Here is a 22375-nt window from a genome sequence, read left to right on the forward strand (position 1 = left end):
CCAGACTGTGACAGTGGGGAGAGACTGAGTGAATGTTGTTTTAACCAAAGTAATCAATAGTCTAGCTTAACCACAGCCACAGTCCATAAATAATCAAGTCTGGGCAATGCAAACTGGTTGATTCTGAATGATCAATGTTTCCCATGACACAGGACATCAGTGGATAGGATGCGATTTACATCCCAAATCCCTGTAATCACGTTTGTGACAAGTCATGTTTACTGCAACATATATTTATCAGTCTTTACTTGTTTTAACAAAAGAGTGAGTGAGTGAGTTAATATTTAACGTCACATCGGCAGTATCTCAGCCATATATCACGAGAACAAATTGAAAGATAAATACCTGTCACGACGGACATTAGCATGATATCACAGATGGAAACCTAAACACTAAAACTTCTAACCAATATATATACATCAACATTACATTTCATTCTATTAAAATACGAGCTATATACCACCAGTAACCAAAGCCAGAACACTCCTACAAAAGATAAATTGTTGACTTGTCATTATAATATGTTTCAATCAACAGAATTATCATGTTATTTGTTGTTATCAATCAATTAACAGGTGCCTGAGCCTCGAAATTTATATACTTTGCTCAGTACTCATGATGACCAGTCTTGATGACCCATTTCCACAAGCTAGGTCAAGCCCAGCATGAGCAGACATACACAGGGAGTGGGTGTGTTGGGTTTTACACTGCTTCTAGCAATATTCCAGCTAAATAACGGGGGGGCACCAGAAATTGACTTGACATAATGTACCCATGTCGAGAATGGAAGCCAGGACCCACTTGCACAAAGCGATCTTAGAGCTAAGACTATTGTAAGCCTATGTTAAAGTATGGGAGTAAAAATCATCTTAGCGCTAAGATCGCTTTGTGCAAGTGGGTCCAGGTCTTCAGCATGATAAGCCAATGCTTTAGCCATGAGGCTACCTACCCCGCAGCTCTCCACCACTGTAAACAGTACAGGCCCAAGAATGATCTATACAAACCTTTGCTTTTCGTTTTCTCAGACCTGATGTTTCGGAATTGAAACCTAGTTTGTTGAACTCGTTGCTGCCACAGGCCAGGAGGCGGCCATTGGTGGTGATGAGGAACGTTCCGTCCGATCCCGCACACACCGACTTGATAAGGTGCTTGCCCGGAGTGGACACCTGCAGAACCAGCGTACTGTAGAACTCAGGAGGAGCTTTTACTGTCTAAGAGTTACACACTGAAACTACTGATATATAAGGTTATTCCACATGAAAAATCAAGAATTTGCAATCGGTTCAAATTCAACCTTTGACATTTACATTACATAACTTCAATGCCATTTCTTAAGAGTGTGTGAGTGAGTTTGATCTAACACTGCTTTGAACAGTTTTCCCGTTAATTCACGGTGTGTCAGTTTGATGTGGGAGGAAAGCCCAAAGTGATGCAGGTCTTAGATGTTTACAACTTTGTGAAACCCACGAGCACGAGTATGTTGCTGACAAACCTAGAACATAATTGAGGTGAACTGGGATTCGAACCCATGGTCATAAGTTTCTGGCTATTTCTCAAGAACAACATTTTGTACTGGAGAAACAATATTTTTTTACTTAAGGACTAAATGCAATAAAAAGGTAGTGATTTTATAAAGATGTCATATATGTATATAAAATGGTAAGGTAGCACAAGCTTCATCTGAACTAAAAAACTGAATCATAAAATGTCAGGGGTTTGCTACTTGTGATATACTTAAAACAAAGACAAGATTCTCATTGAATACTGCAAGACCAAAACTTTTGTTGTGTACTTCTTACTGTCCTCTGCACTCATACTTACCTTCTGTGGTAGACTGCAATCGTCTTCTGAGCCAAGTCCAAGACGGCCTGAAATATCACACACTTCGTTTACATATGCCATAAACCAAGCATAGTGTCAATGTTTTGGCTTTTAAAAAAACCCACACCTCTCAAACCAATTATAACTGAAACAAGAATGTTCATTCCCCACTATCTGCGTCTCAAACAAGATTTCCTCACTATTTGTGCCTCAAACGAGAAGTCCTCACTATATCTGTGCATCAAAGAAGAATTCCTCACTATCTGTGCCTCAAAGAAGAATTCCTCACTATATCTGTGCCTCAAACAAAATTTCCTCACTTTCTGCGCCTCAAACAAGAAGTCCTCACTATCTGTGCCTCAAACAAGATTTCCTCACTATTTGTGCCTCAAACAAGAAGTCCTCACTATCTGCGCCTCAAACAAGAATTCCTCACTATCTGTGCCTCAAACAAGAATTCCTCACTATCTGTGCCTCAAACAAGAAGTCCTCACTATCTGTGCCTCAAACAAGAATTCATTACTATCTGTGCCTCAAACAAGAATTCCTCACTATCTGTGCCTCAAACAAGAATTCATTACTATCTGTGCCTCAAACAAGAATTCCTCACTATCTGTGCCTCAAACAAGAATTCCTCAGTCTGTGCCTCAAACAAGAATTCCTCACTTTCTGCGCCTCAAACAAGAATTCCTCACTATCTGCGCCTCAAACAAGAAGTCCTCACTATCTGTGCCTCAAACAAGAATTCCTCACTATCTGCGCCTCAAACAAGAATTCCTCACTATCTGTGCCTCAAACAAAAATTCATTACTATTTGTGCCTCAAACAAGAATTCCTCACTGTCTGTGCCTCAAACAAGAATTCATTACTATCTGTGCCTCAAACAAGAATTCCTCACTATCTGTGCCTCAAACAAGAATTCCGAACTATCTGTGCCTCAAACAAGAATTCCTCACTATATCTGTGCCTCAAACAAGAATTCCTCACTATCTGTGCCTCAAACAAGAATTCCTCAATCACTCACTCACTCAAACAAGAATTCCTCACTATCTGTGCCTCAAACAAGAATTCCTAACTTTCTGCGTGTCAGACAAGAATTCCTCACTATCTGCGTCTCAAACAAGAATTGAGTAATGAATATAGACAGTTTTTCAACATGGATGTCATAGTGGCCATATTGAAAATCACTTTCATACCTCTTGAACAAATCGGGTAATCATAATTGGTGGGAACAAGCATGTGATGTTTCACCTCCTTTGGTCAAGCGGTTTCTGAGAAGAAGATGTTTATGATACACGATGGACAAACCAAGGTTTAAGTTTATTAAGACTTCAGCACACTCTATTACTGGAATATGCTCCTACTAAGAAACACTTAAAATAATCCACTCACCAAACTCGCCACAGCCCCATGTGTAAACATCCCCATCTTTACTGAGGGCAACACAGTGAGACTCTCCGCATGACACTTGCTCCACTGGTATCTGACTAAAGTAGTCCACTGGTATTGGATCTAGTACATCATCTCCACTGTCAGTTCCAAGGCAGCCAAAGTAGTCGGAACCAAAGGAGTACACCTTTCCTTCATCTAAGGAATAATAAGTTCACATGAACTGGTTGTGTCCCATCTTTTCATGAACATATATTTAGACATGAGTCCACTTGGGTAAACTCTCTAGCAGGATAAATATGTCAAGAAAACGTACAACTTCGCACCCCCAAAAGGGATGATTATAGCCTTAATTATAGTTTTCAGAACTTAAACATCCATCATCTTCCCGAGGCAAGGGAGTTAACTGACCATAGAAGTCCAGTTTCCAGCCTTGCCGAACTAGGCTGGAATTTTGGAGTTATATTTTGCCTGGACTAATGAGTGTATGCCTAGTCCAATCAAAATCACATCAGGACGTCGACATCCGGTTCATAAACTGCCATGCAGATTTAAGTCGACAGCAGGATTTGCAACGTATGTGTACCATCAACTTAGCGTTTACAGATATTTTCCAAATCTTTTCATGGATTTAATCCAGGTGCTCACGTGATTTCATGCATTTCGGGAAGTAAGACTTGTTTTATTACAAAATAGATATTGATTATCGATCAGATCGTCTTCACTGGGCGACACAATTATATTTGAAGCAAATGCAAGTGATATGAGAGGTGGATTCTGATTGGTCAATACGAGGGACATAGATTGGACATAACTCGTAACAGCCACTGGTGGCGCCACGATTGAGCCCAGAAATTCCAACTGCTTCGGCAAGGGTGGAAACTGGAACATCTGTATGCCAAGAATCATTATTTGAATCGTAAGTGTAAGCTATCATTTTTAGGTCTACCCAACTGTAAAGCCCATCCATCTTATTCAAACCACAGGTGATGACTGAGCTCCTGCAGTGGTTCTTACCTGTGACACAGAAGGTGAAGTCCTCCCCACAGTCCACCTGCTTGATGGGGATGCCAATAAGGGCGTCCACTCTCTTGGGGGCCTTGTACGCTGCGACGTCCCCGTGACCCAGCTGACCCACTATGGTCGTGTCACCTTGAAGGTTCTACAAGAAGAATGAACTTCTTACCCCATAACTTCCTATACTATGCAGAAACAATTACAGTAAACTACGTTTATAAGTGAGTGAGTGAGTGTGGTTTTACGCCGCTTTTAGCAATATTCCAGCAATATCACGGCGGGGGACACCAGAAATGGGCTTCACTCATTGTACCCATGTCGGGAATCGAACCCGGGTCTTCGGCGTGACGAGCAAACACTTTAACCACTAGGCTACCCGACCGCCCCAAGTTCATAAGGAAAACGCTTTTAACGAACTGACCGATAAAACAAACCTATGTTTTAGTCCCGGGCATTTGTTGAAAAATGCTGTATATATACTATGGGTATTACAAACTAAAATTGGTGGTCATTTTGAGTTAGTTATAACCGTTGTTTACTGTACTCTCAAGTTTTACATGAAAAGTGGGACTTTTGACTGGTTTTACATCATGATTAAACATGTTCAATTAGTCTTGAATTTTGGGTTCACATCTTTGGATTTTCTATTGCAGAATATAAAACACAAGGTATTTTTGAAGTATTATAAATATTGACAGAAACATTCACATGCATTGCATCCTAGTCCATGATCATAGTTAGTAAATTGCGGGAAAAAATAACTTTAGTGAAGGTTTTCTGACTGCAGTGTAAACAAACAAATACACATACAAAGTTATAGTGAAGTCTATCCATGGGTGTTTGTGTACACCTGAGTGTCAATTTGAGATAACAATGAGAAATGTTTAGCCCAATGGAGAATTCTGAGGCAAACAATTATCCAACCATTACATAGATGATCCACCCTCAGCCATGAAATTATCAACTCAGCAGACGCAGGTTGTCTGTTTGTCAATCAGTGGTTAAAGATATCACTGTTATCTTGCGATCACTGTCTATTGGACCACTGTAGATTAAACGGTTTGATTGCAGCCAGAATGTGGTAATTACCTCCCTTTACAAAATGGTCACTAGCATTAATAATATATCAACATATTAAAATAAAATAGGATTCTGTGACTGAATAATTTCAAAAACACATCTCAAACAACATACAGAAACAAACAGTGTCAGCTGGTCTGATTTGTATTATTTAGCAATGATGTTTCTTTGGTTGTTTGTTTCTTTGTTGTTTTAATAATGCCACACTCAGAATATTCCAGCTATATGATGGCGGTCTGTAAATAATCGAGTCTGGACCAGACAATCCAGTGATTGACATCATGAGCATCGATCCACACAACTGAAATACAATGACATGCATCAACCAAGTCAGCAAGTCTGACCACCTGATCCTGTTTGTCGCCTTTTATGACAAGCATAGTCACATTTTACAGCAAGAATGTGTGGCTGAAGACCTATTCTACCCCGCATCTTCACAGGTCAGGAATGATGTATAAGGTCAGCAACCCCCAGCTGCCAGTGGACTCACCGCCCATGTGTACAGCTCCTTCTCCACGGTCAGGGTGGCCAGGTGGGAGTGGCCAGCGGAAACCTGCAAACACCATACACAAATACAAGTGTTTCCAACATGGAGGATGGTCCTGGGTGCCTAGAGGTTAGCTGTAGTATTGTACTCTAGTGGCCCTATCTTTAACTTACAACATGTTCAACATTTGAGTCTTGATAAGGACACCTGGACTTTGATGCTTACCTTCAAACACTGAAATGTTTCACAGTACTGCAGCAATAACGTGGTGGGGGACATCGAGCATGACAAGTGAATATATGGCTAGACCATCATGTAATATTCACTTCTATAAATACGATCTTGGGTCAGCAAACAGAGACCAAGACAAGATTGTCATTGTCAAGGCTCTGTGCATACACTCCGATGTTTTGAACAGACAATGCCTTTCAGAAAATGGCCTAACAGTGTGTGAGTGAGCGAATGTTTTGTTTGTTTGTTGTTCAGCACCGTACTCAGCAATATTCCAGCTATATGACAGCGGTCTGTAAATAATCGATTCTGGACCAAACAATCCAGAGACTGACATCATGAGCATCGATCCACGGTTACGATGACATGCATCAACCATTTCAGCGAGTCTGACCACTCGATCCCGTTAGTCACCTCTTAGAGTATAGTTGCCTTTTACGGCAAGCATGGGTTGCCGAAGACCTATTCTAATCCGGATCTTTACAGGTCGAGTGAATGGTGTGTTATGCAACAATCAATAATGTTCAATCATGAAGGCAGCCTGTAAATAATCATCAACCTGTGACTGCTATAACCACAACAATCCACGCCATCGGGGGAATGATACGATGAAACAAGTCATCGAGTCTGACCACCCTATTTATTAAGTGACCTCATACATCGAGCACAGGATGCTGGGGACCTATCCTAACCCGGAGTCGCCACCGAGGGATTGCAGTAACAACCAGACATTCCATCAAGGTACCATGACAAACAATCAGCCCTTTCTTACTTGAACTGGGCTCTTCTCTCTACTGAACAGGTCCAGTTTCTGTGGGGTCCGCTTCCCTCCTCCCCACTGATACACCTGGAAAACAATCCTGGTGTTACACAAACATTCGTTGTATAACTTATTAACTTAATTAGTGTCAAACAATTTAAAAACAAACTTAAAATGTCCCTTATTGAGAAATAATACAGAGTTTTTCAGTCTGTTATTTTAATTTTTCTATATTAAGGAAGTACTCAGAAGCTAAACCTTGTTAAAACAAAGTGAAATAGGTAGGTAGTACCTTGGAGACTTTGTGCCCGTGTTGTTATATATACTACTCAAAAGAAGTTAAGGACCACCTGATACTGCAAATCTTGAAATTAATGCATCTCCAACTTAATGCAACAACTGATTTTGACAGTCATTTTGGAGAAATAAATGCGAAGTTTTCATTAATGCGAGCAAAGATCACTCACCCTTTTCCCATTTAATTTACGCTTGGGTTAATTTCAAAATTTACAGTAGTCATATGAAGATTCGAGTGGTCCTAAACTTCTGTGCAAAAATTAGCAATATTGTTGGAAATTAATACAAAATCTTCTTGTCTTTTCTTTTTTTACATAACATGAACAATACTTATCATGGTCAATAATTATTAACATAAAACAATTTCACATGTTTGTACTGTGGTGCCTCGAAGCATAACGTCCAACCTAAACCAAAAGTGGCTTTATGGACTCCCCACCTCACACACTGGGCGGCTAGGTAGCCTAGTGGTTAAAGTATTCGCTCGTCACGCTGAAGACCCGTGTTCGATTCCCGACATGGGTACAATGTGTGAAGCCCATTTCTGGCATCTGCCGCCATGATATTGCTGGAATATTGCTAAAAGCGGTGTAAAACCATACTCACTCACTCACTCACTCACTCACTCACCTCACACATCTTGGCCTTGATGACTGGCACAGCAGTTGAGGTGGATGCCATGGACCGAGCCCTCCTAGATGAAGAGTTCAACTCCCAAACTCTCTGCTCAAGATCTCTGAAACAGTGCCAAGCATGGTTATACATGACAGATATTGGTAGATTGGCACAGTATTTGAGTTGGATGCTATAGATTCAGCCCTCCTGGAAGAGTTCCTACCATATGTGCCACGATACCCTTGAGATATTCATGGCACAATTTTGAATTTATCAGGTTTCACAGACATATCCTGCTGAGGGCTTAATATTTTTATAACAAATGATTTAGCCCTTTAAGCCCTTTATGCTGTTTTTTTTAGAAAAAGTGGAAATGAACTCACTTTGCATTGGAAAACAGCTTGTTTGTGAGTATCACTGATGCTGTTGGTCTCTTGGAAGGATTCTGAAACGAGGACACAATGAACATTGTCCATTTCATTAACAAAAAAAAATATTTTCAAAGATAATTTCATACTTCATTGGTCATATCCCTTAACAAACAAGCAAAGTGTTTGCAAATACTTGAAAAAAACCAGAAGCAGTTCCTTCACAGCCATTGGAAGAAATAATTATCGGCATACACTATTACCTTCAGGCGTGGGAGGGGTGGGGTAGCCTAGTGGTTAAAGCGTTCGCTCGTCACGCCGAAGACCCGGGTTCGATTCCCGACATGGGTACAATGTGTGAAGCCCACTTTCTGGTGTCCCCCGCCATGATATTGCTGGAATGTTGCTAAAAGCGGCGTAAAACCATACTCACTCACTCACTCACTCACTCAGGCGTGGGAATACATGCCGACTACAACAACATACCAGGGCTCACTTGCACAAAGCGATCTTAGTGCTAAGATGATTGTAACTCCCATACTTTAACATAGGCTTACAATAGTCTTAGCGCTAAGATCGCTTCGTGCAAGTGGGCCCAGATGAGGAATCTAACTTCAGATCTGATGACAACATGTTAATTTTCAACATTCATAAAGAGGCTGTTCATAATGTTGATATCTCACATAAGAAATAAACGACTGCTTATCATTGTTTATCATACAATAAAACACTGCAGGAAGAATAAATCACTTGAGGCTGCTTCCTCATGGTTTATTCTCCCTGCAGTGTTTTATTGTACAATAACCAACTCCCACTCGTTGTTTAATCCTTAATTATTATGATAAAAGAAGAGGATGTACCTTCTGCAGCATACTGTTGACGAGGTCGTCCATGTCTTGGGAGTATGAGGAGTCGATCCCACCATGCTCAGTCAGGACTATATCGTACGCCAGTTTCAGGGGGTTCTGGAGACAAGGCAGGTCTGTTACCATGGTTACCTCATTGTGCATCACTCTACTGTGCAATACCAGTGATGTCTGATGTATGAATACAAATGTTACATGTATACTCCAGCCTGACTTTGCACTGGTCTACTGACTGTGGATTGCCTGTGGCCTACTGACAGTGGGCTTCTGACTGTGGCCTACTGACTGTTGACTTTTGACAGTGGGTTTCTAACTTTGGACTACCACCTCTGGTCTACTGACTATGGACCGCTGACAGTGGGCTTCTGACTGTGGCCTACTGACTGTGGACTGTCACATGTGGCCTGCAGACAGTGACCTACTGATATGGACTGCCACCTGGGGCCTACTGACCGTGGCCTACTGACAGTGGGCTTCTGACTGTGGCCTCCTGACTTTTGACAGTGGGCTTCTGACTTTGGACTACCACCTCTGGCCTACTGACTGAGGACCACTGACAGTGGCCTTCAGACAGTGGCCTACTGATATGGACTGCCACCTGTGGCCTGCTGACTGTGGACTGTCACATGTGGCCTGCAGACGATGGCCTACTGATATGGACTGCCACTTGTGGCCTACTGACAGTGGCCTACTTACTGTGGCCTACTGACTGTGGCCTACTTACTGTGGCCTGGAATGTCCTGGTGAGTGTCAGCAGTTCGTACAGGACGCAGCCCATGGCCCAGATGTCGGTCATGGTGTTGTACCTGAAAACAGAGAGTTGAAAAGTGAAGCAACTCTGCACACTGAATTGTGGTCTGAAGAAGACTGAGCAGTTTAAAAGGAGATAAATGGTAATCCCACACATTACTCATTCAAAACACCTTTCTTGATTTTTGTTGTTGCAGACCTTAGTTTTGCCAACTCTTTACTCTCATTCTCGACAACTTTTCACCGTTAAAGAATTTTATGAGTCTAAACCCCTATATAACACACATTCACATAAACGTGACAAGAGTATATAAAAAGTTTCAAGAGTCAGATGAGCTTAACATTGAATTAAATTTAAATGAATTGTCACTTTATCAAAAACATCATATCTTTGATGACATGACTCAAAATTCCATGGTTGCAAGATATGATGTTATTGATAAAGTGACAATTCATTTAAATTTAATTCAATGTTAAGCTCATCTGACTGTTGAAACTTTTTATATACTCTTGTCACGTTTATGTGAATGTGTGTTATCATTAGGGGTTTAGACTTGTAAAAGGCTTTAACTATTCAAGCTTCTCAAAAAACATTTCCTGTTTTTCAATTTTGATATAGGAACACTACTTTCTGTTATTTTGTTTTCATTTGAACTTAATTCTATGTTTTGTAAATATCTTACTTTTCTCCCTTCATGAGTTCTGGAGACATGTAGTACGGTGTTCCAACAAGCTGAAGAGAAAGATGGAAATGAACACTGGATGTGAAAGCCAAGGCAACAAGTGGAATAATCACAAACAGCAACTTTCAACAAGTAGCACTCCCACTACACATAAGCACATGATATTATTACCACAATCAACTGATCACTGTGCATTCAAATTGCAATCTCAGCTCCCTGGGGAGTATACAACCCAAGCTGCCTGCTTCAAGGCTCTGCATTCACATTTCCATCTCTTCCTAAGGGGTACCCATTTGTTGCTGGGTGAAATTCAACCGCCTTCGAGGACTACTGGTAGAGCATCCGCCCGGAGAGTGGAAGGTCGGGGGTTTGATCCCCTGACGTGTCATGCTAAAAGACATTAAAAGATGCGTATAGCCTGTGATTTATAGTGGGGCAGGAGTGAAGCCCTTGGAACATCTCAGGAGTCAAGCTTGCCAATGGGATCACCCATCCACCTACTCTCCACCACCTATAGGACCCCGCACCACATACAATATCGAGAGTATTCTCAGTGTTTGTGTTTGGCACACACTATATTTGAGTCCTGCAATCAGGTCTGACAGAAATACACTTACAGTCTCAGCCATTCCACCCTTGGACTCCAAAGCTTTAGATATTCCAAAGTCTCCAAGTTTCACCAGATCCGTCCTCGTCAGAAAGATATTCATAGTCTTGATATCTCTACAGACATGAAGTATATGTCAGCATTTAAGGCAACACTTTTTTTCTTTTTTCTTTTAAATTAAAAGAGTTCAACAATTAGCTCAGGTAGGTAAAGAATAACATAATTGTAAAGTTGAATATTTTAAATTTATTAAGTCTTAAGTTGTTTGGGTTGGTTGGTTGGTTTTTTCTGAATGTGGCTTATGCCTCTGGTTTGTTGAATCCATAAACCAAAAAATCAAAAGTGTCGCAAAAATCATGTAAATACACAAATGAAGTCAAGGAAATAGCAAATTATTATTTTAAAAAAACAACCAATCAATGCATCGAAAACAAAACACATCTATATATAAAACTTCCTGTTTTCTTTTGTTTACTACTTGAACCAGATAAACATCTAAGCCAGTTCCTAATTTAGAATTATAGTTCAAAGGAAGTGAGTATACGATGCCAGCATTACTTCAGCTGTATCACTGTATCAACATGTAAAAACTCCGTCGGTGCCAGGCAAACCAGTGATTGATAACATGAGCACATCTCCACAAGATCAGGGTGCGATGACACATTTAGCCATGTCATCATTTTATGCAGTTGCCTCATGCTACCAGCAAGGGATGCCGGGACCTATATCAGCCCTTCAGTGGGGTTCAAAACTAGAGATAATATCTTAATTATGCATCATCCTGTAATATAAGCCACAGATATTACAAAGTTAGCAACTGACAAACTTATCTGCACAAAATAAACCATGATACCGAAACATAATAAGAAATGGCTTTAATTAAGCCTGGAGGTACCGGTAACTAGCAGACTAGTACCGATCCTCTAAATCAAAACATAGCTGTTCCAATTCCATGAAAAATAAGAGTTTCTGCACAAACACATAAACATAAAATCACTGGTAAAACGTTTTAAAACTCAGAATTTTACTATCATCACTTGAGGGTCATTTTTTTCCTAAAAGGAAACTTTAGAACAGCAACAATTGATGTTTAGGAAAACCGGAGATGTTTGTTTCTGCATACCTGTGGATGATACCAAACTCATGAACATAGGCCAGAGCTGAGGTGAGCTGGAAGAGGTACCATCTGACAACCTGCACAGGAACAAACACAGGAATTACTTCATCTCATAGGGAACAGTCAAACCATGTGAACTCTTAGACTGCTCAATTAATTTAAAGTGCACGATGAAGTGAAACATATAAGTTAATTAAAATTCTTAATTGAACTTTTAAAAAATATTTTTTTAAATTCTTAAGTTGTGAGCATTTTAGCACCACCTTGCACATGTTTGGTCTTTGGTTCCAGACAAGCGGAGAACCAATATTACACCACAGTGCCAACAAGTATTCTGCTGTGTCATAGGCGGATCCAGAGGGGTCTGGATCCCCCACCCCACTTTTGAAAAACTAATGTAGTATGTTGTAGGCAATACAGTGGTAGAAACTAACAGTTTTAGTCCACTGGTCATTATAGCAAACGCTTTAAAAAAGGCAAATTTCTACCAGTCCTTATGATACCTTAACCTACCTTATTGGGCAGTTTGGCAAGGACTATAGGACTAGTGCCGATTTCTAATGCTGCAATTAAATTGACTGAGAGAGGATCGTTTGGTTTAACTATTGAATCAAAACATTATATTCTGAATATTACCTACCTCCTCGGGAAAGAGATGCGTTTGATGTGATATTTTGTCAAACAGACTCCCACCTGCAGCATGAAGGTGTGAATGTAAGACATTGTATTTAAACCATAATCTACAGAATCCTGCTTACAAACAAGTATTTAAATCATATTGAAACATTTTATTTGATGTGAAACGGAGGCCAAAGTAAAAAAATGTCTTTGAACTCTCACAGCTTTCAACTAAGAAAGTACTTGTCTTACATATCAAAACATATCTGAAGGCAGTAGAAGAAAAGAAGAAAAGTAAAAAAATATTTAAAATAAAAGAGATCACTAGTAAAAAATTCTGTATTGTTTATTTGTTTATTATTGCCTTCTTCTTCTAGGGTTGCTTCCCTTTCATTTTAACTGAAGGCTTTGCTGTCATGAGTGAGAGAACAAGCGTTGTCAAAATGTCAGTGTTATCTATTCCATACAACATGTACAATACGTTGTCAGCTAGATATATTATGTTTTCAGAACAAAAAAAGAAAGAGTATTAGATTGTGGAAGGATTTAGAGTGGTCAAGTCTGCTACATACATACTACATACTGCTACATACTTGTATGATTTTCTACATGACTACATAATCTAACACATATTCCAAAACATACCTTCAGGTTCTATTCTGATTATTTTCATGGTTGAATGTTCATGCATTAAAATCAAGTCCAAAACAATCAATTGGCAAATAATCTATACTACTCAAGTTCGCTAGGGATCACCACCCTAAAAGGTAATACGTCAAATTGTGTGCATCTGTTGAAAAAGCCAAAGACAATATTGAGGGAAGACATGTTTACTGAACAGAAGTCTGTTGTCTTGTGCCAATGTGACATGTGACCAATAATCAGTCTGATCACCAACCAAAACTGAAACATCAAATAATCATAAAACCAAGTTCTTTGTCCAAAAAAACACAAGTCTAAGTTGTGCGTATGTGATCCATGTGATGCGATCACAGCATGGCACGGTCGTCTCATGCTCCCAATAAGTGTCTGGATGGATGCCAAGGGAAGACTGTGCCACTCTTCAGGAAGAGCATTGCCGAGTTCCTGTAGAGTTGCTGGAAGTGCAGGACATTGTGATCTGCAGCTTGATCCACATGTGTTCGATAGGGTGATTGGGCTGGCCAGTCCATGCGGACAATGATCTCCTCCTCTAAGTAGGAATCATTGACCCTGGCACGATGAGATTGTACCTTATCGCCGATGAGAACAAGTCCGGTCCTATTGCACCAGCATATGGTCTCATACACATACACATCGAGAAAGTCATCCCTGTAGTGCACACCTGTTATCATGCCCCGCGGTAGGACATTGAAATCGGTTCTTCCAGCTCTACTGATCCCACCCAATCCATCGCAGATGGCTATGTTGGAATCCTGAAATCTTTCTCCTTGTCTACACCACACTAAAGCACAACAATCTGTGAAGTCTAGACAGTATCTCGGTTCATCAGTGAAAAGTGCTGGAGCCCAGTCCTGGTCTGTCCAATTGAAGCAATCTTCAGGTCAATCCAAACATACCAGCCTGTGATGTCGGGTCAGTGGGATGCGGATGCATGCCCTCCGTGGCAGGGGACCAGCCTCGTGGAGACAGTTACGCACTGTCTGAGTAGAAACTGATTGCCCATGGAGTCCGCAGGTCATTTCTGAGTGTGGTGGCAGTCATAAAGAATTGACATCTTGCTGCAACCAAAAGAAACCTATCTTCCCTGTGTGTGGTGGAACACTGTCCACCACCTGCATGTCGTTGGGTGCATAAGTGCATTCAGCTGTTGCAAATCTCTGTAGCAAATGTTGTTTTGCTCTCTGATAATGATGTGCAGTGATTCTGTAACGCTACATCAAAACACAGGTTTTCATGCATCTCGTACACATTGTGCCCATGACTGCATGCCTCTATCCATTCATCATGAATATGAAGTCCTATGAGGCATACACAATTATTGTGTACTGGGATATTTTAATCTTTATTTGTTGGATGAGTTTTGATATCATCAAAACTTGATCCTTTAATAGCAAACTTTGAGTAGTATATTTTACACTCAATCTTAAATGGGAACTTTTCACCAAGGCTTAATAAACAACAAGACGTTATCTAGTGTGGAAAAAAAGCGTTAAATAATCTCTAGCCGAAGTCTCTGAGCTTCAGTTCAAAAACTGTAAGTTTTGTGAGCAGGAAAGTACTGTAAAAACTGGGAGCGACACATGCTCACAATAGTTTCATGACGCAGTTATTTTTGTTAACCACTTCTGGTGTCCCCCGCCGTGATATTGCTGGAATTTTGCTAAAAGCGGTGTTAAATCAAACTCACTCACACTCATTTGTTAACCACCCACAAAGAAAAGATATAAGGAGGAATATTTCTTCAATTCACTTCCACACTTTGTCAAACCAGCCAGTACCCTAACACTGAGTAATCCAGAAATACGCCAGCCAGTCTATTCTGTTAGATAAACACGCTACGCCAACCTCCTTTGTCAACTACAACAACACAAGCATCTATAGTTTAAAATCACTGACTGACACTGAGTTACCATTTCATCATACTTCCAACGATCAAATATAACACCAGCATAAGCTTTGATCTTTTGCAATCTCAACAGGGTGTCACAAAACTTTCCAGGTGCAGTTAAGGCTGTTGTTAGCCACTCGCAGTAATTTCATGGCACAAACTTTTCAGATTTACAGATTTGGGCAAGAGACCAACCCATTACTTTTAGAAAACTGTTGGCCTGGTATCTTTTAAAGGGTCCATGGCCAACCAATGGCAGCAGTGACAGAAACATTGACACAGGAATTTCAAGATTCTGTGTTTGTGTAATTACCATTGGCATATTCCATCTCTATGAAGAGCGTATCTTCATCCACAAAATGATTGTAGTAAGATACAATGTTGGAATGATTCAGAAGTGACAGAATCTCGATTTCTGTATATGAGTCTTTCTTCTCCCGTTCATTCAGCTTTGCCAAGTTGATTTCCTTCCAAACTACTAGACTGTTGTCCTGAAACAACAAAGCATTCTACATATCATTTTCAATCCATTAACGTGATGAATGCTCACACAGCAAAAATGAAAGTCTTGGAAAATGATGCACAGTAACTACTTCAAGCTATGACTGTGGTAAGACATCTTTTCAAATAGTCACTATGCATACTTTAATTATATGTGACATTAATCAATACTAGGAGATGTTGATTCCATAATGTAGCCGTCTGAAACCATTTAGCATGTTCAGAAAAATTTAACCAACAACCAACATGGATGTTAAAGTGATAATACTATTAATAGAACAATAAAAATAGCACTGTCAAGTTTTGTAGTTCACCTGAATGTGTATGGAATAATAAATATGTGTTAGAGGGCTAATATATGAGACACCATGGCTGATGTTAGGTAACAATTATTAATTTATACCATTTTGCCCATTTGCTGCGCATGAAATGTCATAGGTAATGGTGAAACGTGACATGTTCAATACTGCTGCCCATGTAGTATAACTGGAGAAATGGGTTGTACATGATGGGTAAAATATATGAAGGTAAAAGGCAAAATGTTTTGATACTGTTTTCTCATTATTTCATATTCTATGCTAATTTGGCGACTGGCAATTATTACAGATATTTACCCCACCTACAGTCACATTGTAACTGACAAAGTTACATATTAAGGTAAATGTACCACTGATTCTGAATTTCATGTAATGTCATACGTACTAATCACATTTAGTAATTTACACAGGAATTAAATTTTGTTGGGTGTGTGGGTTGGGGTCGCGGTTGGGGTGCGCGAAAACGGAGGTACTATTAGTCAAAGCGCAAATACAGCTAATTTCCAAATACACTTTGAACTGATTCATGACAATGTCACCTCTGTCTTTCTGTATAGAACTGCTTCGCCAAAAGCACCTCTACCTAGCACTCGCACTAGGACATATGATGTTTCATGTAAACCATCAAAACTCTCGCTAGCCATATTCAACGAGGTCGCCATCTTGTAAACAACTAGCTCGCAACAGGGGAGGTAACCTGTTAATCCCTGCACGTTTGGTTATCTGTCCCACAGAAACACTCTGGAAAGATCCCCATTTACAATGCACTTTGCGGGTCGATTGAACACAAGCGAATTACTTGTTTTAAATTGTTTTATAGGCATTACTTAGAAGTTGACGGATGACAAAGTAGACACAATTTTATGGACAGCAACTTCTTTAATACTGTAAAAAGCGACGTTTCGGTATAGATCCTTATATCTTGTCAAGCAAGACTGACACTGTACCGAAACGTCGCTTTTTACAGTATTGAAGAAGTTGTTATCCATAAAATTGTGTCTACCTTGAATTACTTGTTTTGTGTTTCAGGAATTGTAAATATCTAATATAGTCATACGTCTGGCCCTATAAAGTCGCAGGATCCATGAAGATGAAACTTGGTTTGCATATATTCCAATTCTTGAACTTGTTTTAGTAGAAAAAAATGAAAATTTAAAACACGCCATGACTTAATTTGTGAAAATGTATCAAAGGCATCAGAAAGTTGAAGCTTAATTAAAATATATTTTATTTTACAATAACACCTATTATAGCAGTTTAAAAATTAGATAGTTATACGTATTATGATCATATACTGCGTTTCAGCATATTCCAGCTCAAACTGTCGGTAACAGGGACCCTGCAAGCCGCCAAAGAGATTTGTACGTGTCAGGATCGGTCCGCTGGTCCACCCATTGATTGCGCCATGTCCGCGCTCGTGGGTTTCACCAAAGCAGCAAACGCATTCGAATACGACCTCCGCTACTCTGATCGTTCAGGTGAGGTGAAGTGAGGTTAACGTCGCGTCCAAGACTATTGTACTTATATAGTGACGTGCATGCACATGTGTGTGGCTGCTTGTACTAGTCCGGACTGATGCCGATTTATAGTGCCAGCACACTGAGATGCCACGTCGCCGTTTAACACGAATACCCCACTGGGACACAGTATACTGACTCCGGGGCGACCAGTCCTTGTGTTAGACCCTTAATGGCAGGCAGGGTAACAACAAGTACCATCTTTTAAACTGTTTTTGATATGACGCGACCGGGGATCAGGCGGCAATAAACCGAACTCACTCACTAATACTATTAACGTGCCTCTTGTGACCCGTCTAGGTGACATCGATATCAGTAGCGTCCTATCAGATAACATGTGTTATCAATATACTCTACCCACCGGTAACAGTTTACTGCTGACTTTGAGCCTGACGGCCATGCTGTGGCCACCTGAAGGTAAATAATGGCGGCTACAGTCAATTAACCGGGGATTTGCTATGAAGGGTAAGAATTCGAACTTGATTTATTAAGTCTGGAAATTTCTATTCAAAATATATTCAGCGTCAGAGCACGAGTTTTTATTTCAATTCGCCGCTGCAGATTCAGCAACACCAATCACCATAGTGTGTGTGTGTGTGTGTGTGTGTGTGTGTGTGTGTGTGTGATATACCACCAAGATGCGCAGTGATTAAGGCAACGCAATTCGCTGTGCAGCATATTTGTTTACTCGCTTTACAGAACCGCCGTCTGTAAATTTTGTTAAAATGAAAAATATATAACAGAAATTGTTCTTTTTTATCCAGCCGATAAGCTGATAGCATACTGCACCAAATCAATATTTTCTAAAAAAGGACTACTGAAGTTGACACATTAAACGCGGAAGTCAAACTAAAGCTTTGTTGTTCCTGGAATTGATAAGATGCATAGATGCACAACTGTAATCCCGCCTGATTCGCCAGGCTTGCATTACAGCTGTGTTGTAGGCTCTGCTCCCACATTCATTGATTTTTTTAAAAATATACTAGCTAGCCGACCTGTAATGGAGGAAAAAATTAAAAAGAAATTTAATCGTTTTTTTCCTCACCTACCGACAGGTATTTTCCTGTAAACAATTCGTCAAGCAAGTAATGAAAAATCAAATTGTGTCCTAAGAACAAGTCCTGGGTTCGAAAGAGTTGCTTCACTGAGAACCGCTGGGGTACCTTTTTGTCAACGAAACACCCGTGTTCATGCATACGTTTTACTGATGTGGTAAACGTCCATAAACTGGTTCAACGATTCTTTCCCCTGACAACGAAGCTGACATATCAACGATACTGTTGAAAGCGGCAGTAAAATCACCTAATTCACTAAACCAACTCAGGACTTATAGGGTTGTGAAAGTTTCATCCCTGCAACGGCGTTTTAAAATATTTGAAATCTCAGCCGTGTATTGTCCCGTTCAGGAATCAGTTATTGTTCTACTGAAAGACTTTCTGTTAATTCTGATCAGTGTTCAAATGCGATTCTCTGAAGCAGGGAACCTACACATGGGCGATACGTTAATGTATGTTATCGTATAAATGTACAGTCTACTTAACACGGTCACGAACAAGGTCATGATAACAACTTGTGGTATACTCATAAAATCGTATCTTTTAGATTTTGTTTCTTGAAAGTAAGATTTTGTTTGTTGAAAGTAATATTTTGGCAAGGAAACTATCCTACTCCCATGTACTTGTGAAGTATGAATATATGTAATGTTTGTTTTACATTTTTTCAGTTTCCCGAATATTTGGGATCGTTATTAGATGCACCTTACAAGCAATGAAGAGGTCTAAAATGTCTGGTAAATCCCCTCCAACCAGAACGAGGAGAGCGGCTCTAACGGATTTGCTTTTAGCCTACATCGTTATTGCTGCACTGGCTGTTACATTTTATGTGTATTTCATCACTTCCGCAACACAACACGTCAACGCCATTCAGATCTCTCGAAAGGCATATCAAAAAGATTTTCTGCGAAGGCAACGAAACACGAACAAGCTTGCCAACCAATGGGGAGACAACTCTGTACTTTATAACATAGGCCAAAATCGACAAGGGTTTGGATTTCCAAACGGCAATGGAAATATTAAAGAACTTTCAGCGGTTGAGAAAGACTTGATGCCAGTTGAATCTTATTTGGGAGATGAAACCAGACCGCAGTCATGTGACAACTGTTTTAAGTACAATGTGAAGACCGTGATACAGGGAAAGTCATGTTTACTGTCATGGGCAAGTAAACACATAGATGTTTTAGTTCTAATAACCTCTGCTCCAGGAAACATCGACAGAAGAAACGCTGTGCGCGAGACCTGGTTGTCTCCATATCAAAACAACACCAGCAATGTGCGATATTTATTTCTTTTAGGTTTGAGTGAATACATGGCATCTGATGCTCTGATTCAGCAAGAAAACACAGTACATGGGGATATACTCCAAGGTGACTTCTTGGAAGATTATCACAACCTTACATACAAAACCCTGATGGGAATGACATGGGCAGTCCATTACTGCAAAGAGGTAAAATTAATCATTAAAGTAGATGACGATGTTTGGTTAAATATACCAACATTACTGGGACTACTTCACTATAAACGTATTCCTTTCGCTCTTGGTGGCAAATGTACATACAACTCAGCACCCGCAAGGAGTCCAGATTCTAAATGGTATGCGTCGTTCCGGAGTTACCCGGAAGATCACTATCCGCCATTTTGTGCAGGACCGGGGTATGTGCTGTCGCCTAAGACCGCAGCAAATATTTTAGAAGTTTCTAAAAATGTTCCCTATTTTCACCTTGAGGATGTGTACATTGGGATGTGTATTCAGAAACTAAAGCAACGAATACAAACTATTCACGGATTTATGTCATTCAAGCCGCCTGGCCATTTATGTCATCTGCGACACAATTCGATAGTCCTGATTCACGAGGTGTCGCTGAATGATATGCGGCTGGCTTTTGGGAACAGGTGTGGGGGGAATGTGCACAATACCTTACTGGGCAAGATGAGGCACAAGATGTGGGCTTAAGTGGCTTAAGAGTAACTTGACTGCCTTGTACATTCCCAGCAAATGTCAAGCATGTCATCATGTCTGTTAGTATCCCAACTGACAGTGCTGTAAATGATACCGCATAAAACTAGTTAATAAATACATTTATTATCACCTGTAGTTAGATTGTTACATGAGTGACTGAGTGTTGAGTGACGCCATTCAGCGTTTCACAAGCTGCAAGTAGATAAACGAGTCGAGATCTGGTTCAGGAAAACAAGCTTAAACAATAAGCAACGCTTCGCCATGACAGGATCGAACACACCTGCGGGGACATACATTGTAACAAAACGGGCTCATCTTTCCAGCATGTAATTAATATTACAAATATATATATATATTGTTCCCCCATCATCGAAGGGGGTCAGTCTTGTTCAAAGATATTCGGTTACAGATGACGTTTGTTATGTTTTACTTGTTTCTACCAAACCGATATCACACAAGAAACCAATCTCATTAAAAAATCAGATCTTAGTTCTCGCTGTTGCTAAACAAAGATCTGATGACATCTCATTACATCTTCCCGAGACAAGAAAGTTAACTGACTATAAAAGTCCAGTTTCCACACTTGCCGAACTAGGCTGGTATGAGTTACATTTTGACTGGACTAACCAGTCTACGCATAGTCCAATCAAAATCGCGCAACTAAATCAAAATCCGGTTCGTAAACTGTCGCGCAGATTTCGGACGATTGCAGTATTTGCAAAGAATGTGCACCGCCAACTCATTGTCAACAGATATTTTCCAAACCTTTTCATGTTTTTTATAAAGGAGCCCGCGTGATTTCATGCTCTTCTCGATGCAAGACCCGTTTTATCACAACATAGATCTTGATTATCGATCAGATCGTCTAGACTGGGCGCCACCGTTTTGTTTGAAACAAATGCAAGTGATCGAATCTGATTGGTCCATAGGAGAGGCTATGAAGGGACATAACTCGTAATAACCACTGGTGGCGCTACGATCGAGCCCAGGAATTCCAGCCAAGTTCGGCAAGGGTGGAAACTGGACTTTTAAAGTCAGTTAACTCTCTTGCCTCGGGAAGATGATCCCATTACGGGTCACGCCAGAACGACCTTTCATCCGACCAATCAAAGCGTCGCTTACCAGATAATGAAAGTGACAGATGGAATGTGTTTTCTTTAATCACGAAACCTCAAAAACGGTAACACGGGCCATTCCGAACGACAGTTACGGCCCGTACGACAGATTCCGTCAAAAGTATCGTCTGTCTCTCGCTTCCGTGGGATAAACATTTGAACAAGAAACTGATCACACTGTCGATCATTCGTGACCACTTGTGTCATTCCCAGACAAGCCGAATTGCGATGACTTTCAACGCCATTGTTTGAATATAGTTGCCATAAAACAGATCAACTTGAAAAGTGCAAAGCAGAGGTGCCATTCGTTGTCGGATAATTGCAACAGACTGTCTACCTCAGATTTGTCTTGCTATTAATCCTGAAGAAAAGTTATGTTATATTTTTATTTTATTAATTTCAGAACATGAATAATCTCACATTGTATGACAAAGCCTACGGAAGCCTTTTAGGGCCATTTGTTTTTTTTATATTTTTTCGATACTATCTTGAAATTTCAAGATACAGAGGTTGAAATTTCAAGATATTAAGTTGAAATTTCAAGATACTAAGTTGAAATTTCAAGATAGTATCAACTTCTGTATCTTGAAATTTCAACTTAGTTTCTTGAAATTTCAACTAAGTATCTTGAAATTTCAAGATAGTATCGAAGA

The 22375-nt window shown here is 40.1% G+C and overlaps 2 protein-coding genes across 3 annotated transcripts in view; one reads left to right on the plus strand and one right to left on the minus strand.

Annotated features, from left to right (window-relative positions):
• LOC124146667 (serine/threonine-protein kinase Nek9-like) overlaps positions 1 to 16743 on the minus strand; it is a 41860-nt gene extending 25117 nt beyond the window's left edge. For both annotated transcript variants that reach the window (XM_046517075.2, XM_048403720.1), the window contains exons 1-16: positions 16615 to 16743; positions 15571 to 15748; positions 12729 to 12781; positions 12095 to 12165; positions 10982 to 11087; positions 10365 to 10414; positions 9656 to 9737; positions 8926 to 9030; positions 8081 to 8142; positions 7713 to 7818; positions 6798 to 6872; positions 5798 to 5860; positions 4228 to 4372; positions 3214 to 3408; positions 1822 to 1868; positions 1005 to 1166 (exon numbers count right to left, since the gene is read on the minus strand). In XM_046517075.2, coding sequence (XP_046373031.2) covers positions 1005 to 1166; positions 1822 to 1868; positions 3214 to 3408; positions 4228 to 4372; positions 5798 to 5860; positions 6798 to 6872; positions 7713 to 7818; positions 8081 to 8142; positions 8926 to 9030; positions 9656 to 9737; positions 10365 to 10414; positions 10982 to 11087; positions 12095 to 12165; positions 12729 to 12781; positions 15571 to 15748; positions 16615 to 16737 — 1623 coding nt within the window. In that variant the 5' untranslated portion in view covers positions 16738 to 16743. The remainder of the gene's footprint in view (positions 1 to 1004; positions 1167 to 1821; positions 1869 to 3213; positions 3409 to 4227; positions 4373 to 5797; positions 5861 to 6797; positions 6873 to 7712; positions 7819 to 8080; positions 8143 to 8925; positions 9031 to 9655; positions 9738 to 10364; positions 10415 to 10981; positions 11088 to 12094; positions 12166 to 12728; positions 12782 to 15570; positions 15749 to 16614) is intronic.
• A 1229-nt stretch (positions 16744 to 17972) lies between these two features.
• On the plus strand, positions 17973 to 20708 carry LOC124146666 (beta-1,3-galactosyltransferase 5-like). Its single transcript, XM_046517073.2, has 2 exons — positions 17973 to 18057; positions 19316 to 20708. Exons 1-2 carry the CDS (start codon positions 18051 to 18053, stop codon positions 20599 to 20601), a joined length of 1293 nt encoding a protein of 430 aa, XP_046373029.1. The 5' UTR covers positions 17973 to 18050; the 3' UTR covers positions 20602 to 20708.
• Positions 20709 to 22375: the final 1667 nt, after the last annotated feature.

The sequence above is a fragment of the Haliotis rufescens genome, unplaced genomic scaffold (genome assembly GCF_023055435.1).
Source record: "Haliotis rufescens isolate VD_foot unplaced genomic scaffold, xgHalRufe1.0.p SCAF_3, whole genome shotgun sequence".
In the NCBI taxonomy this organism is placed as follows: Eukaryota; Metazoa; Mollusca; class Gastropoda; order Lepetellida; family Haliotidae; genus Haliotis; species Haliotis rufescens.